The sequence below is a fragment of the Aethalodelphis obliquidens genome, unplaced genomic scaffold (assembly GCF_003676395.1).
Source record: "Aethalodelphis obliquidens isolate GAN/ISIS:26980383/991018 unplaced genomic scaffold, ASM367639v1 scaffold2, whole genome shotgun sequence".
Lineage (NCBI taxonomy): Eukaryota > Metazoa > Chordata > Mammalia > Artiodactyla > Delphinidae > Aethalodelphis > Aethalodelphis obliquidens.
The window spans coordinates 64,529,238-64,545,442 of record NW_020837946.1 but is presented as its reverse complement, the minus strand read 5'-3'; the positions used below and the strand labels follow the sequence as shown (position 1 = coordinate 64,545,442).

The 16,205-nt window shown below is 38.8% G+C and overlaps 1 protein-coding gene across 2 annotated transcripts in view; it reads left to right on the top strand.

The window, feature by feature from the left end:
- Positions 1–16,205, top strand: part of XIRP2 (xin actin binding repeat containing 2) — a 294,698-nt gene that overhangs the window by 179,385 nt on the left and 99,108 nt on the right. For both annotated transcript variants that reach the window (XM_027129230.1, XM_027129235.1), the window contains exon 2: positions 10,718–10,871. In XM_027129230.1, coding sequence (XP_026985031.1) covers positions 10,718–10,871 — 154 coding nt within the window. The remainder of the gene's footprint in view (positions 1–10,717; positions 10,872–16,205) is intronic.

Below are 16,205 nucleotides of genomic sequence, written 5' to 3'. Positions count from 1 at the left end.
TCACTAAGGAGAGACCACCTTAGTGGTAGTTAGTAAGAACGTTTCTGTCTGGCTGTAGAGACACAACCAGTTGAATAAGTCTGTTGTTGTTAAAGCTACTGAGGAACTTATTTTAATAGATGTATTCAATGACCAGTTATATCCTTATTGCTCTAAGTGTACTCTATTAGTTTGCTAGGGCTGCCATAACAAAATACACAGATTTGGTGGTTTAAACAACAGAGATTTATTTTCTCACAATTCCAGAGACCGAAACCAAGATACACTTGCTGACAGGGTGGGTTCTCTCCTTGGCTTGCAGATGGCCACCCTCTGGTACCTCCTCTTGTGGCCATCCCTCTGCATGTGCACACCTGGTATCTATTAGGGAGTCCAAATTTCCTCTTCTTATAAGGACCCCAGTCTGATTGGATAAGGTCCACCCTAAGGGCCTCATTTTAACTTAATCACTTCTTTAAAGGCCCTGTCTCCAAATACAGTCACATTCTGAGCTACAGGGCATTGAGGCTTCAACATACGAATTGGGGACGGGGGGAGGGCCACACAATTCAGCCCATAACAGTAGTAAGTGAAATGGATTAATTAACGTGGTTGGATGTGGTATCTGTGTGCACCATAGTAGAACAGGGGACTGTAGGATTACTTGGGAAAAAAGTACCTATAGGAGTGACATGGACGATGTTAATTTTATTGCTGTACAGTCAATAAGCATTGATAAAAGCAATTTGAAAGTTATAAAAATTATTGATTCATTTTCTTCCCTGGAAAATGGTAGCTTCTATTCTGTTATTTAATATTTAAACCCATGCTGGAAGGAGTAATAGAAATACCATAATAACTGATGATCAGTTTTAAAAAAGGAAATTTTTTATAGCACTTTAGGAAAAATGCATATATTCTTGCTTATAGACAATAATTTTAATACTCCAATTTTTTATTTCATGTGTCATAGATTTTTTTAAGTTTAAAGTTTTAAAATTGTGATAAAATTGCTTTCCATTAGACTGCTGAGTTGTGTCTAAAGGAATATTTTTAAAGTATTGGCAGTAAAGTTTTGAGTTATCCTGTGCAGTGTATAAATTTTGTTTTTCCTTCTCTCCCCAAAGGAGTTAGCCTGTTTTTTTTTTGTTTTGTCTTGTTTTGTTTTTAATGTCTGCCCTTTCACTCTATCTCACATGTCTTTACCATCTCTGGACATTTCTAGATTGTATTGAGTTCTCAGTTTTTATGTGAATATAAAATTCAAAAATTATTTGAATCCATTCAACAGATATTGAGTAAGTATCTGCAGTGTTCAAGGAAAGCAGTGTGTTAGATGTCATGTGGACCTTAAAGATGAATAAAGCTTAACCTTAATGAGCTGACAGTGTAATGGGGAAAACAAGATGTGTCAAAAATGAGTAGATTATTTTGTAATAACTTTAAATGTCGCATAATCTATAAAAATATTGAATCATTATGCTGTATACTTTAGTATAATATTGTAAATCAACTATACTTCAAAAACAAAACAAAATTTTTTTTAAAAACTCCAAAAAGAAAAAAAATGAGTAGAATGCAAAGCAGAGTGAAAAAGAGGCATCAAGGAGATTGCAGATACTGGAGGAGCTCTGATGTGGGAGGGATTGCTTTTCGCTGTGGCGTTAGGAGAAAGCTTCCTAAAGCAAGAGCCACTTAACCCTCATGTGAAAAGACGGTTGGAATTTCTATAGGAAAATATGGCAAGTGGGCGTATGGGGGAGAGTGTTTTTAGGCAAACATGTATGAACACAGGTGGAGAAGCAGAAAGTGCAGTGATGATTTAGGTATTTACCTTAAGGTAAATAAGTATTTACCTTAAGGTAAATAGGTATTTAGGTAAATACCTCAAAGGTATTTACCTTTGAGAACAGCCAGAGGGATGGGCTAGCATAGGCAGATGGGGCCCGTTGGAGCCATATTAAAAGGTTCTAAATGCCAAGTTACTGAGAAGTTATTGGGAAATCATGCAGCCCAGTTAATTCACCTGATAAACCCAACATTGAAAATATTGATCAAGTGTGATTAAATGAGGGAGTTAGCCAAGATTTCTTTTGACCCTTCTTGAGCAGTGGCATGCAATAGAGTGTGTTATGTTGTAACATTCATCACGCTTTCCCCATCTAATTATTGAATTTGCCTATTTTCTACTTCTGTTCCTGGATGCTATGTGAATATAAAATGTCATGAGATTTTAAAAATTCAGCTCGAAGTTTGTTAAATGCCTGCAATGTATAAGGCATAATGCTACTAAAGGTCTAAGGAGGAATAAGGCACATTTATAGCTGTAAAGGAGTTGGTACTGTCATCCCATTCTAACCCATATTATTTCAATTTGGGGGATTGATTAATAAATTACAGTAGGAAGACAGGTTTATGTAGCAATTAAAAATATCAGCTAAGAATCAAACAGATCAGCATTTGAGACCCAGGTCTAGCACTTAATACTGTGTGGACTTGGGCAAATTATTCAAGTTACTTAAGCTCTCTAACTTTAGAGGAATTCCCTGGCAGTCCAGTGCTTAGGACTCTGAGCTTCCACTGCAGGAGGCACAGGTTTGATCCCTGGTCAGGGAACTAAGATCCCACGTGTAGGGCAGCGCAGCCAGAAAAGAAAGAAGGAAAGAGCGAGCTCCCAATGGCCAGAGCAGAAACAGTTTGAACAACAAAATAAACAATGATGTAGTATTGCATTGTAACTCAAAATATTAAAACAAGCAAACAAAAAAGATAACTACTTCAGAGTATTGTTTAAAGTATCAAATAAAAATATGCATATAGAGCAGAACCTTTAGCACAAAGTAATATTCAGGAAATGCTGGCCTTTAAGATTTCTTCAAGGAGTGTTTCTCTTCTCCAGTTTTCTGAAAATGCCCTACATCCTTGGCATTCATGGCCTTCATTCTTCATTGGCTGCTTCTGGCAGCCACGTACAGTTGTGCAGGTTGTAATCTGCTTAAGGTCACACATCTAGGGAAAGAGGTGCCCAGCAAAACTAAGATAGAATCGTGTATCTATTGTGACATTTTCCAGCAGGTGGCAGTAACATGTTCTGGTCTAAAAATCAATATAGTATGACAACTTTCTGACAGATGGAATAATGTGTCTGGAAGAGAAGGCACCTTTTTCTGATGAGCTCAAGGCACCGAGTGGACTGGGAGTGGCCGTGCTTCTGACTGTTCCTCCTCTACTGCCTTCCCCAGATAATCTTCCTTCGCCTGTCTCCTGCCAGTGAGGTTCTTTCTCAGCTCTCTGCACTTATTCCATATACTCTAATTGGGTAATTGAATACACTCTTACTGTTGTAACTATCAGCTTGTTGCTAGTGAGTCCTCAATCTTTCACTCTAGCACAGATTTCTCTTTTGAGAAATGTAGCTGCCTCCTGGATGACTTCATCTGGATGTCTCATGGAAAACTTATATTCCACATGTCAAAGACCTTATTCACAGAGGAGGCTGCACCTACCAACCCCTCAAAAATGAAACCCAGGCATCATTTTTAAAGCAAGATAACTCTGTTGTTTTTTATCAATATTTTCATGGAAAGGTTAAATTTCACTTTCATGTGTGAAATATGTACCGGGAGAAACAGAAGCCCCTGTGGCTTCCATCTGGAGTAATATTGCCCCAAAACCGTTAGGCTGTGGTATATGCTTGATCTCCCAGGATCCCTCCTAGATCACCTCACTTTTTGTGGTGGGTCCAGAAGGAACCCTGAAATTGGCCTTAACTTCTTTGGGTTTGGAAAAGAAATTCATCCTGTTTTATTAATTTTATACAACCATCCAAATTAGAATATCTGTGAGCTATGCTAGACTTCATTCACTCCTCTACTACCTTTACCTTATAAATTACCAATTTTATGTGTAAATATTATACCTTTTTAATGTGCTCTCTTTCTACTCCCCTTCTCACTAGTCTGTTGTAGGCTTGTTCCGTCCCTCAAATGGAAATTTTAATAAGCTCCTTATTATACTTACTATATAAGATAGTCATCTTATTCCATTATTATATATTTTTCATATACTTGACAGATATCTGTCTAAAGTATGAATTTAATCTTGTTACCCCTATTTCATTCACTTTCAAGGATTCCTGTTACCTACAGGATGGAATTCAACTTCAGTCCATGAATCAGCTCTGACATAACCTTTTTTTTTTTTTTTTTTTTTTTGTGGTATACAGGTCAGCTCGCTCTGACCACATCTTAAAGAAATTCTCCCTCTGTGTGTCCAGGATGCCTGCATTTCCTTATCATTACACACTCTTTTTTGTGTTACAAGGGTCAATTGATATACTTTCTCTGTCACTAGACTATGAGCTTCTTGAGGACCCAACCTGCATATCATCTTTGTATTCACAATGCCTAGAACAGTGCTTGAGACATAATAAATGTTCAAAAGTATGTTGAATGGATGAAAGATGCTGTGGAATGGAATGATTGAAGGAACTTCATAGAGAAGGCTGCACTGAGTTGTGTTACGAGGGAAATGATATTTTTAATACACAGAGGGGGGCGGCTTCCCTGGTGGCGCAGTGGTTAAGAATCTGCCTGCCAGTGCAAGGGACGCAGGTTTGAGCCCTGGCCGGGGAAGATCCCACGTGCTGCGGAGCAACTAAGCCCATGCGCCACAACTACTGAGCCTGCACTCTAGAGCCCGAGATCCACAACTACTGAGCCCACGTGCCACAACTACTGAAGCCTGCGCACCTAGAGCCCGCAACAAGAGAAGCCACGACAATGAGGAGCCCACGCACCGCAACAAAGAGTAGCCCCCGCTCACGCAACTAGAGAAAGCCCATGGGCAGCAACAAAGACCCAACTCAGCCAAAAATAAATAAATAAATAAATTAATTAATTAATTAAAAAAGAAAAAATACACAGAGGGAGGAGGTAAAACCTTCCAGGAAAGGGGTTGGGAAAAAGGGATTATAAACCTTCAGCAGAATTGTTCATTCATGAAGCCTTCAAGTCATGATTGGAGTTCTCCTTTTCCCTCAAGTCAGCAGAATTCATCATAAGGAGGTTTCTTCACTTGTCTCTTGTATTTTGATAATTTCCCTTTCTTTCTGGCCTTTTCTTTATGTCGGCATAAAACTTCCTTTTTATTTCTCTAAAGGCAAGAACCCACTGAGTCGGGAATGTACATGAGCTAGCTCAGCACTTTAAATATAGACAAGTCCAAACATTCTCATTTTATTAGTCCCTGCTCCCCTTCCAACCCCTCCCACCTCAGTGACCTTGTGACTCATGAACCCATACTGAGAAGAAAAAATACAAAGTAATAAGGCAATCCACTTTCCTTTGAAATGCCTGGGAGGATGTTCTGACCATTTTAGGTGATCTTATATAGCTCCATGTTCTCTTGGGGAGTAGATGCTAGATTGTGATTGAAAGTTGGCATTTTCCATTCTGACACTTTTAAACATACATATTTTATCTTCTAAGATAATAATTATATATCATGTTAAAGAAATAAATGTATGTAAAAAAAGGTTTTCATTCTCTTTTAAGCTTAAATTTCTCCTATTTTCCATGTCTTTCCTGGTTTCAAGGTGTTTTAAAGCTAGAAAAGATTATAAACATTATTGAGAGATTTTATTTATTAGGATATTATTTAAACCAGAGCTTGCACCAGTGCTTCTGGAGCTACCTGTCCATCATCAGCAATCTCCTCTCTACCCTCAACCTCTTCCACAAATGCTTTCTCTACTTTCTTGCCTCAACAGGAGCATGACTCTCCCTTGAAAAACCATCATCCTTGAATCCTCCTTGTGTATTTTGAGGCCATTGTTCTTTCTGGCCACTCCTCTCCCACTCCCTTGTTAAAAACTGTGATCATCTGAGGCTCATGGCAGTCAGGTGTACCATTTTGTCCCCCTTCATCACTGTTATTTATTAAATTTCAGTTAAGGTTCCCTTGCTTACCAGGGAGGCTGAGACTTAACTTACAGTCTTTCTCAGCCTTCCAAGCCCTTCCATTAACCTGAAATATCATAGCCTCTGAGTTCCTAGCTTTCCTCTTATTTAACAACTTTTTCCTCTACTCCACTTTAGCTTCCATTTTTATGGTCGCAAATGGATCCTAACAACTGTAACTGTTCTACTTCCCAAATCAGTAAAGCGAACAGCTCATTCGCCTTTCTTTCCAATTTGCTTCGCCAAGTATTCACAGTACATACAAGTGTTCTTTAAACTCACCGAGAGTGAGTGTGATGATCCTTTTTCTGTCTTCTGATCCACCGTTCCTTTACTTTCTTCCCTCTCGATCCATCTTGCATGCCGTGGTGTATCATTTCAATCACTCTCTTATTTCTCTTGATGGTAACCTAAATTCCCTAATACCTCTCCCCTCCCACACCTTAGACTACCCTACAATACCCATTTTCTTTTTATTTTTTCCTCACAAAACCTCTATCTGGCTGAAGTCAGCAGCTATCCACTTTCTCCTTGTCTAAAGTAGAACTGTGGAGAAATTGCAGACAAATTCACTCAATAACACCTAACAGTAGCCCTGTAAACTTGATATTACTAACCTCAAATGGGCACCCAGTGCTGCATTAAGCATGGCCACCTCTGTCTGCTCATCTCACGTCCCATACCCCACAGCAATCAACTTAAACTTTCTTCATTGTCTTCCCAATACTCCTCCCAGTTTCTTCAGACCTCACATCCTAACAGAGAAAACAGACAATTTCAGATTGAGATGTTCCTGTCTTCAAGCTTCCAAGCATACAAATCACCTATATCTATGGTAACTTCACCTTCCTTCCCATCAGTGACAACCAGAATGCTTTACGTTCTCCTATCTTTGTGTTATATTTGATTCTGCGCTTTGGGTGCCATCTTCTTGCCCCTCTCAGGGATTTTACATCATTGACTTTTCCCTCTCTCCTCAGCACAGCCAACCTCTCCAACTCACTAATCCCTTCAGTTGACTTTTCAACATATGCAAGTCTCTCTCTTTACCACCAACATAAGCAAAACACGTCTCTCAAGTTACTGCTCTATTTCTCCCCTTCACTTTAACACTAAACTATTCAAGAAATTATCTTCACCAGCTATCTCTCAGTCAACCCTTCACCAGTTCGATCTGCCTTCCAGTCTTTTTACTTCCACCAAAACAGTTTTGCTCTACAGTTTATATGCATGTTGCTAAACTCAAAGGATATATTATATTTAAGTTCCTATCTAATTTATACTCTCAGTAAGAATTAAATATTGTTAACAATATTCTTCGCTTCTAATTTTCTTCCATCCTTCTTCTTGTCTGCTATTAAATGTCAGCATTTCTTAAGGCTTGGCTCTGGACGTTTTCCTCATCACACTTGAAGCAACTTCATTCACACCTTCTGTTTCAATTACCAACCACTATAACTCAGATGACTCACAAATTACTTGTTCAGTTAAGACCTCTCCACTGAGCTCCAGGACTATCATTCCAATGTCTTTTGAACATCTTGGTACCCAATTCATGGTCTTTCCTTTCTCCCAAATCAGGCTTCTTCTGGTACTCTGACATTATTTAATCATACCACGACTCAGTTAGCTGTGTACGCCAGAAAGAAAAATGAAATTCTCTGTCTTTCTCAAACCTCAGATTCAGCCCATTATCTAGTCTTGTCAGTTTTACATCCTAAATAGCTTTCAGCTTAGTTCACTTCTCTTTATCTCCATCACCACTCTTTGTCGTTGCTTGCCTGGAGCACTACCATACTCTCATAATTGATCTTCTCATGTACATATTGACCTTCCTCCAGTCCATCCAGCTCTTGAGCAGTGGCTCTCAACCAAGTGTGACTTTGCTCCCCACCGGAGATTTGACAATGTTTGAACACACCTTAATGGTCACGGCTAGGGGGCAGCGTTACTAGCATCTAGGGGGCAAAAAGGAGGAAGGCTGCTAAACATCCTACAATGTACAGAATAGGCCCCTCACAAGAAAGAATTATCTGGTTCAAAATGTCAGTGGTGCCAGTGAAGGGACATACAAACTATTATGATCTTAGCTGAGTGAGGAGTTACTGAAGAATTTTCAGCAATTTGTGTGTGTGTGTGAGTGTGTACATTTGCACACATGACAGAATCAGGTCTGCAGCGTGAAAAGCTCAGCCTACCTCTAGAGTAGATTTTGCCAAAGTAGGATATTTATCCTTCAAATATCAGCTGAAGATCTTTTCCCCAGGGTGGCTTTTTATGACTTTCCTCACTAGGCTAATTCCTCTATTTTAGGTGCTCAGAGTGTATGTATCTCTCCTTCGTAATCTGTACATAGTTGCATACTTACATTTATTTATGTGCTTTACTACGCTTTGTCTCCCTTACTAGACTGGAAGCTACAACAGATGAATTATAATCCTTTATTATGTTTTATTTAATTTCAAATGAAATTGCACTACTAATGGTTGATTGTTGGAGGTTAGATGTTCAGTGACTAAATCTCTTCCTATAACATACGAGAAAACTTAGTCCCAGATGTATCAAGTGACCTGAAGAAAGTCACGCAGTTAATAAGTAGAGAAGGGAAGGCTTGAATCCAAGCTTCTCATAATCAAAAGCTGTGGTGTTTTTCCCCTCTAAAGTGGTGTTGGGTGCATTTGTTTAAGCCTGTAGATTTTCACTCAGAGTAAATCTTTTGTAGAAGCACAGTGCATAAAACAGATTAAAAGATTTTAAAGCAGATCATTGCTTTGATTAGAGATAGCTCAATGCAACCTTATCTAAGAAGTTCTTTTCTACACAGTCCCCTTCTTACCACTTGCCAGGGTGCTAAGGAACTTGCCACAGACTGACTTGGATCTGATGATCAAAGAGTAGAAATGGGTCTACCGTTTTCGTTTGTGGATTGTCTGCGGGGCCCCTTACTGCCTCAATATGTGAGGTACTTTTGATAGTTGTGAATTCGGAGTTGAGAATATCAATATAGCATAAGTTAGTGTCATCACTGCCTGAAATTTGCTTAAATGATTTTACCAAATCACATTTCATGTTTCTATATGAAACAGAGAGACGATACTTTCACATTATCTATCAAGTTCGTGGACCATGTTCAGCATTCCGCCCTTTGTCAAAACAAAAATTTTCTCAACAAGAATCACTGCTTTTTGAGGCATCTTGATTTTTTCTTTATTTAACTTAGTTTATTTTTGCCAGTGCTAGGAGTTGGATTAAATTGCTGAAACAAGAGCAAATAAACATATCGCATCCATTTCATAGAGTCACTTCATGTGACAGTGGGAGAGGACACCAGACTGAACTGAGTTGGGAATTCTGTGCTCGTCCACTAGCTCAGGAGCTCATGCCACATGCCGTGGCTTGTCTGACACTGTGTCTTGACAACATAAAGCAAACTGCTGTTATGAACCTTTGGGTTTTTGCTAATAGTTGGAAACACAAATGTTAAAGGCAATGCCTTGAAAAAAATGGAAACTTCTTTTCCTTTGTTTTACTCCTGTAAATGTTTTTAGTTCCAGTTAAACATTCACAGTGAAGGTAGTATATATCATATACTGGGCGTGGGGGGGAGATTTAAAGATGAGATGATTAAACACATGCCAATATTTTCTAATTATATATTGTATGTATGTAGTATATATATTATGTATGTAGTATCTGTATGTATATATATATATATATATATATATATATATATATATTCTGTGTGTGAAAATTAGAAAACATAAACATGCTAAGAAGTTAAGAGGTTATTTATCTGAAAGCATTGCCTTTCTAACCATATCATAGATACAGGAAATATACCTACTCTAAGAAATGTTTTAGAGTTTTTAGCTGTCTCTCAAACTTGACTCATTCATGCCAGTGTATTTAAAATGTAACAAAAGTGAAGAGCAATTTATCACATCTTTGTCTGAATGGTTGTTGTTTAGAAAATACCACCTCATGTACAAAAATATAAAACTTGTGAGTAGCTATTAAAACCTTTTTCAATGTATTACTTGATTTTAAAAAAATACGCTTTGCTTCTCAAGTTGTCTTGGCTAATTTACTTATTTTTCACAATTTTTTATTCAAAATAATTAGTCTGACTTGGTTTGTTTTATTGGATTATATTAATTTATAAAATAAGAAACACTAGACTCCCTGTATTCGAAATATCCTTTATACTTTTTTCCATTGGGAAACTTTTCTCTCTCCAATTTTGAATTACTGTCTCAAAGAAGTAATTTCATAATGTCTCTGAACTGCCAAACTGTACTTTTGTATGGTAGCTGAATAGGTTTGGGAGCTCTGTAATTACTAAGTTTATCACCATAGGATGAGCATGACATTAAAGAAAAACTCATTTCCTTCTGTCTTAAGCATATAATGTTGATATATAGCTATTTTTTGAAATCCCTTATGGACATTTCTTAGGCCTTAGGAAGTTGCATCTATTAACTTATATTATGTTGTATTTTGGCTCTTATTTCCACTTTCTCTCTTTTATGAGAGCAAAAAAAGCCACATGAAAGAAAAGCTAATTCAGAAGTGGAACCTGTGGCAGAAAAGTAAACTAAGCGTCAGATATGTGTTTGCCATTCTTGGCTATGTTATCAACATTTTACCCGAAGCATATTGGAAAGCATCACTCATAGAAACCTCCTCCCTCACTCACTCCCGCCTTCTAAACCCCCTAAAAACCACATCTGTTTCCCACTGATAGCTTTAACACACATCCCTTTAATGTCTTCTAACAGGAAGTGGAAATTGAGAGAAATTTGTATTCACCAACATTTAAGAGTCAGCCTGGGAGCCAGTCCGATGATTCTGTGAAAGATTCAGACAAGAAAGGTGAGGAAACACCTTTTGAAAAGATGTCACCTGAAAGTGGTCACAGCCACATCTTTGAAGGTTAGCATAATATTTTGATGTGATTTCTTGGGATTATATATTATACAGCATGAGTGATTAATAAATAAAACCTTAAAAAGTTTTGTTTAAAAATTGGGAAGGAATAGCTCAAGAAACACAATTCAGGGGGAAAAAAGGAAGGTATATTTAAATACTTCTCTCTATACCATATTTGCTTTAATTTTTAAAAGTAAAATATATTTTAATTCAGTGTAAATCAGTACAATAAGCATTTTCTGTATTATGCTTTTAGAGCAATGCGTTTGACCGTCATTTGACTTTTCCTTTTGTGAAAGAAAGGAAAACATATTTGTCTCTCTGTCTATGGGAAATAAAAGGATAAAATATAAGTAATTGTTGATGGCAAAACAAAAAAAATTTAATGCCTTCAGCATCTCTTTTTCAGACAATTAAACTTAATGTGCTTAATGAATTCAGAATAAAAAGTGACATGAGAGTGTCATAATTTAAGGGAAAACCTCTTAAGTTTGATTGTTTTACAAATGTCATTAAAAAGTCACTAGCTCATATGTTAGAAATTACTCTATCAATATAATTTCAACTATGACAGAAGTGCAAAATATAAATAATTTATTATAAAATACAGATATCATTTATCATTTCTGATTAGTCACATTCTGGGTTTTTCCATTTTAGCCAAGTAATGCATATTACAGGATTTGTGATGTTTGTTAAAGATCATAATTAGTACAACTTTTAGGACATTCTTTGATATATATATTTATATATAGCCAGCCATCAAGTTACCAGTCAACATGAGCAATGTGGAATAGTCTTTGGAATATGACAGACAGGTCACAATTTTGGAAAGCAAAGATACTCTAAAACTTTGCTATTCAAAATGTCTTCTGTGAATCAGACCAGGAGCATCACCTGGAGGCATATCAGAAATGCAGAACCTTGGGCCCCTCCCCAGTCCTACTGAATCAGAATCAGCATGTTAACAAGATCCTCACATGATTCGTGTGCACGTTAAAGTCTGAGAAGCTATACTCTATGATAGTACAGGCTGAACCTCAGAATGATTTACATATGATTTAGCCCATTCTGTTTCCAATTGGTTTAAGTATGTAATTTGCAGTGGGAGGTGGTGTGGAAAGAATAAAGGGGAGTTTTCTAAGGATGGGCCAAGCGTGGTCTCTAAACACCTTCAAATTAGAATCTCAATCTCTCTTTTTCATTTTCAATTAATTTTGGTATGCCCAATTGATATCCTAATAGGATTAGTATCAGTCTTGAAGAATTTACTCCACATATTTCTAGCCTTGTGATTAAACTTTGTGTGCACTTGGCTGAATGGAAAAGAATTAGATTAGCAGAGGCCAAAAACAGGGAAGCTTTAGGGAATGATTTATGTTCTGATGATGCTGGCCTGTGGAGATCTTAGCACAGGGAGGTGTATATGAGGTTGGCAAACTGATCAAAGTTACATGAGATAAACAACTCTCATCTCACCCTACTTCTCCTGTCCCGTGTTTTCTTTGGTTCCCCTGCAAAGCTTCTTAAAAGTCTCTTTAATTTACAAGCTTAGAAAAGGCAGTCTTGGAGGGCAGCTATAATTTAGTTTCAAGATATGACTTAGAGGGGAGGAGTCAAGATGGCGGTGTGGGAAGATGCGGAGTTAGCATCTCCCCACAACTAGGGTGCCTGCCGGCAGCTAGCGGGGAACTCTGACCCCCAAGGAGACAGGAGGAACCCCAGAGTGAATTGGTAGGATGTAGGGGGGACAAAAGGGGGAGGAGAAGTGGAGGCCATACAAGATCCACACCCTTGAGGCCAGGGAGATCAGGAGAGACAGGTGGGAGGGACTCTCTAGGAACCGTGGGAGAGGAGTAGAGGGCAATCGCCTGGCCCACTCAGGCTGGGGAGTCTGCTGAGCTCCCAATCCACTTCCCACCCCTCCAAAGCCCCATCCAGGCTGCGTGGGTTATGGGGGCATAGGAGGGAGTCTGAGGGGAGAACAGGAGAGGCAGGCGGGAGGGGCCCTGTGGGAGGAGCAGGAGAAGAGGAGAGGGCGATTGCCCTGCCCACTCAGCCTGGGGAGCCTGCTGAGCTCCCAGGCCAATCCCCTGCCCTCCAAAGCTGCCTTCAGGTCACGTGGGTCCTTGGGGGCATAGGAGGGAGGCCCAGGGGAGAACGGGAGAGGCAGGCGGGAGGGGCCCTCCCAGACCCCAGACCGGAGGAGCAGAAGTGAGGATGGTGTTTGCCCTGCCCACTTGAGCCCAGGAAGCCTGCTGGGCTCCCAGGTGAGGTCCCCTGTCCTCTGAGACCAGGAGTGGGGCAAGCCTGGGCCCCTTCTGTTCCTTGAGCCTAAGCCCCACCCCCTATATCCCCTAGGGCATTTTCCAGCCCTGTGGGTCCTGAGCATTGGCTCTGCCCACCACCCAAACCTCACCCTTGTTTAGACCCCACTCTCCACAGCTGAGTCCTTCCCCCTCCCACTCCCTTACCCCCCAACCGTGCCCTTTTTTTTTCCTTCCTCCTCTTTTTTACTACTGTGGTACTGTTGTACATTCTGGCTGTTGATTCATCTATATTTTTATTTTTACATTCTTTCTACCATATCTGTTAGTTCTTAGTCTAATTTAATTTTTTTACTTTGCTATTCTCTTTTTTTTTTTGCTGCTCCACGTGGCTTGTGGGATCTTGATTCACGAGCCTGGGGTCGGGTGGAAGCTCCAGCAGTGGGAGCTCTGAGTCCAAAACACTGGATTAACAGAGAACCTCAGAATCTAGGGAATATTCATCAGAGTGTGGTCTCACAGAGTTCCTCATCTCAGCACCAAGACCTAGCTCTACCAATAGCCTACAAATTCCAGTGTTGGAAGCCTCAGGCCAAACAACCAGTAAAATAGGAACACAATCCCAAACATAAAAAAAAAAAAAAAAAGGGGGGGGCTTCCCTGGTGGCGCAGTGGTTGAGAGTCCGCCTGCTGATGCAGGGGACATGGGTTCGTGCCCTGGTCTGGGAAGATCCCACATGCCGTGGAGCGGCTGGGTCCATGAGCCATGGCTGCTGAGCCTGTGCCTCTGGAGCCTGTGCCCCACAGCAGGAGAGACCACAACAGTGAGAGGTCCGCGTACTGCAAAAAAAAAAAAAAGGCAAAAAAATATGTCACAGATGAAGGAGCAAGTTAAAAACCTGCAAGATCAAATAAATGAAGAGGATATAGGTAATCTCCCTGAAAAAGAATTCAGAGTAATGATAGTAAAGATTATCCAGAATCTCAGAAATAGAATGGAAGCACAGATTGAGAAAATACAAGAAATGTTTAACAAGAATCTAGAAGAACTAAACAACAAACAAACAGAGATGAACAACACAATAACAGAAATGAAAAATACACTAGAAGGAATCAATAACAGAATTACAGTGGCAGAAGAACGAATAAGTGAGCTGGAAGATAAAATGGTGGAAATAACTGCCGAGGAGCAGAAAAAAGAATGAAAAGAATTGAAGACAATCTCAGAGACATCTGGGACAGCAGTAAATGCACCAACATTCGAATTGTAGGGATCCCAGAAGAAGAAGAGAAAAAGAAAGGGTCTGAGAAAATATTTGAACGGATTATAGTGGAAAACTTCCCTAACATGGGAAAGGAAATAGTCACCCAAGTCCAGGAAGCACAGAGAGTCCCATACAGGATAAACCCTAGGAAAAACACAACAAGACATGTATTAATCAAACTAACAAAAATTAAATTCAAAGAAAAAATATTAAAAGCAGCAAGGGAAAAACAAAAAATAACATACAAAGGAATCCCCATAAGGTTATCAGCTGATTTTTCAGCAGAAACTCTGCAGGCCAGAAGGGAGTGGTAGGATATACTTAAAGTGATGAAAGAGAAAAACCTACAACCAAGATTACTCTACCCAGCAACGATCTCATTCAGATTCTATGGAGAAGTCAAAAGCTTTTCAGACAAGCAAAAGCTAACAGGATTCAGCACCACCAAACCAGCTTTACAACAAATGCTAAAGAAACTTCTCTAAGCAGGAAACACAAGAGAAGAAAAAGACCCAAAAAAACAACCCAGAACAATTAAGAAAATGGTAATAGGAACATACATATCGATAATAACCTTGAATGTAAATGGATTAAATGCCCCAACCAAAAGACACAGACTGGTTGAATGGATACAAAAACAAGACCCATATATATGCTGTCTATAAGAGACCCACTTCAGATCCAGGGACACATACAGACTGAAAGTGAAGGGATGGAAAAAGATATTCCATGCAAATTGAAATCAGAATAATGCTGGAGTAGCAATACTCGTATAAGATAAAATAGGCTTTAAAATAAAGATTATTACAAGAGATAAGGAGGGACAAGATATAATGATCAAAGGATCAATCCAAGGAGAAGATATAACAATTATAAATGTTTATGCACCCAACATAGGAGCACATCAATACATAAGGAAAATGCTAACAACAATGAAAGGAGAAATCAACAGTAACACAATAATAGTAGGGGACTTTAACACCCCACTTACACCAATGGACAGATCATCCAAACAGAAAATAAATACGGAAACACAAGCTTTAAATGACACAATAGACCAGATGGATCTAATTGATATTTATAGAACAGTCCACCCAAAAGTGGCAGAATACACTTTCTTCTCAAGTGCACATAGAACATTCTCCAGGATACATCACATCTTGGGTCACAAGTCAAGCCTTGGTAAATTTAAGAAAATTGAAATCGTATCATGCATCTTTTCTGACCAGAACACTATGAGATTGGAAATCAATTACAGGAAAAAAACAGTAAAAAAACACAAATACATAGAGGCTAAACATGTGCTACAAAATATCCAAGAGATCACTGAGAAATCAAAGAAGAAATTAAAAAAATACATAGAAACAAATGACAGCAAAAACACAATTACCCAAAACCTATGGGATGCAGCTAAAGCAATTCTAAGAAGGAAGTTTATAGCAATTCAGTCTCATCTCAAGAAACAAGAAAAATCTCAAATAAACAATCTAACCCTACACTTAAAACAACTCGAGAAAGAAGAACAAAGAAAACCCAAAGTCAGTAGAAGGAAAGAAATCATAAAGATCAGAGCAGAAATAAATGAAATAGAAACGAAGAAAACAATAGCAAAGATCAATAAAACTAAAAGCTGGTTCTTTGAGAGGGTAACCAAATTGATAAACTCTTAGCCAGACTCATCAAGAAACAAAGGGAGTGGACGCAAATCAATAAAATTAGTAATGAAAAGGGAGAAATCACAACTGACACTGCAGAAATAAAAAGGATTATAAGAGACTACTACAAACAACTATATGCCAATAAAA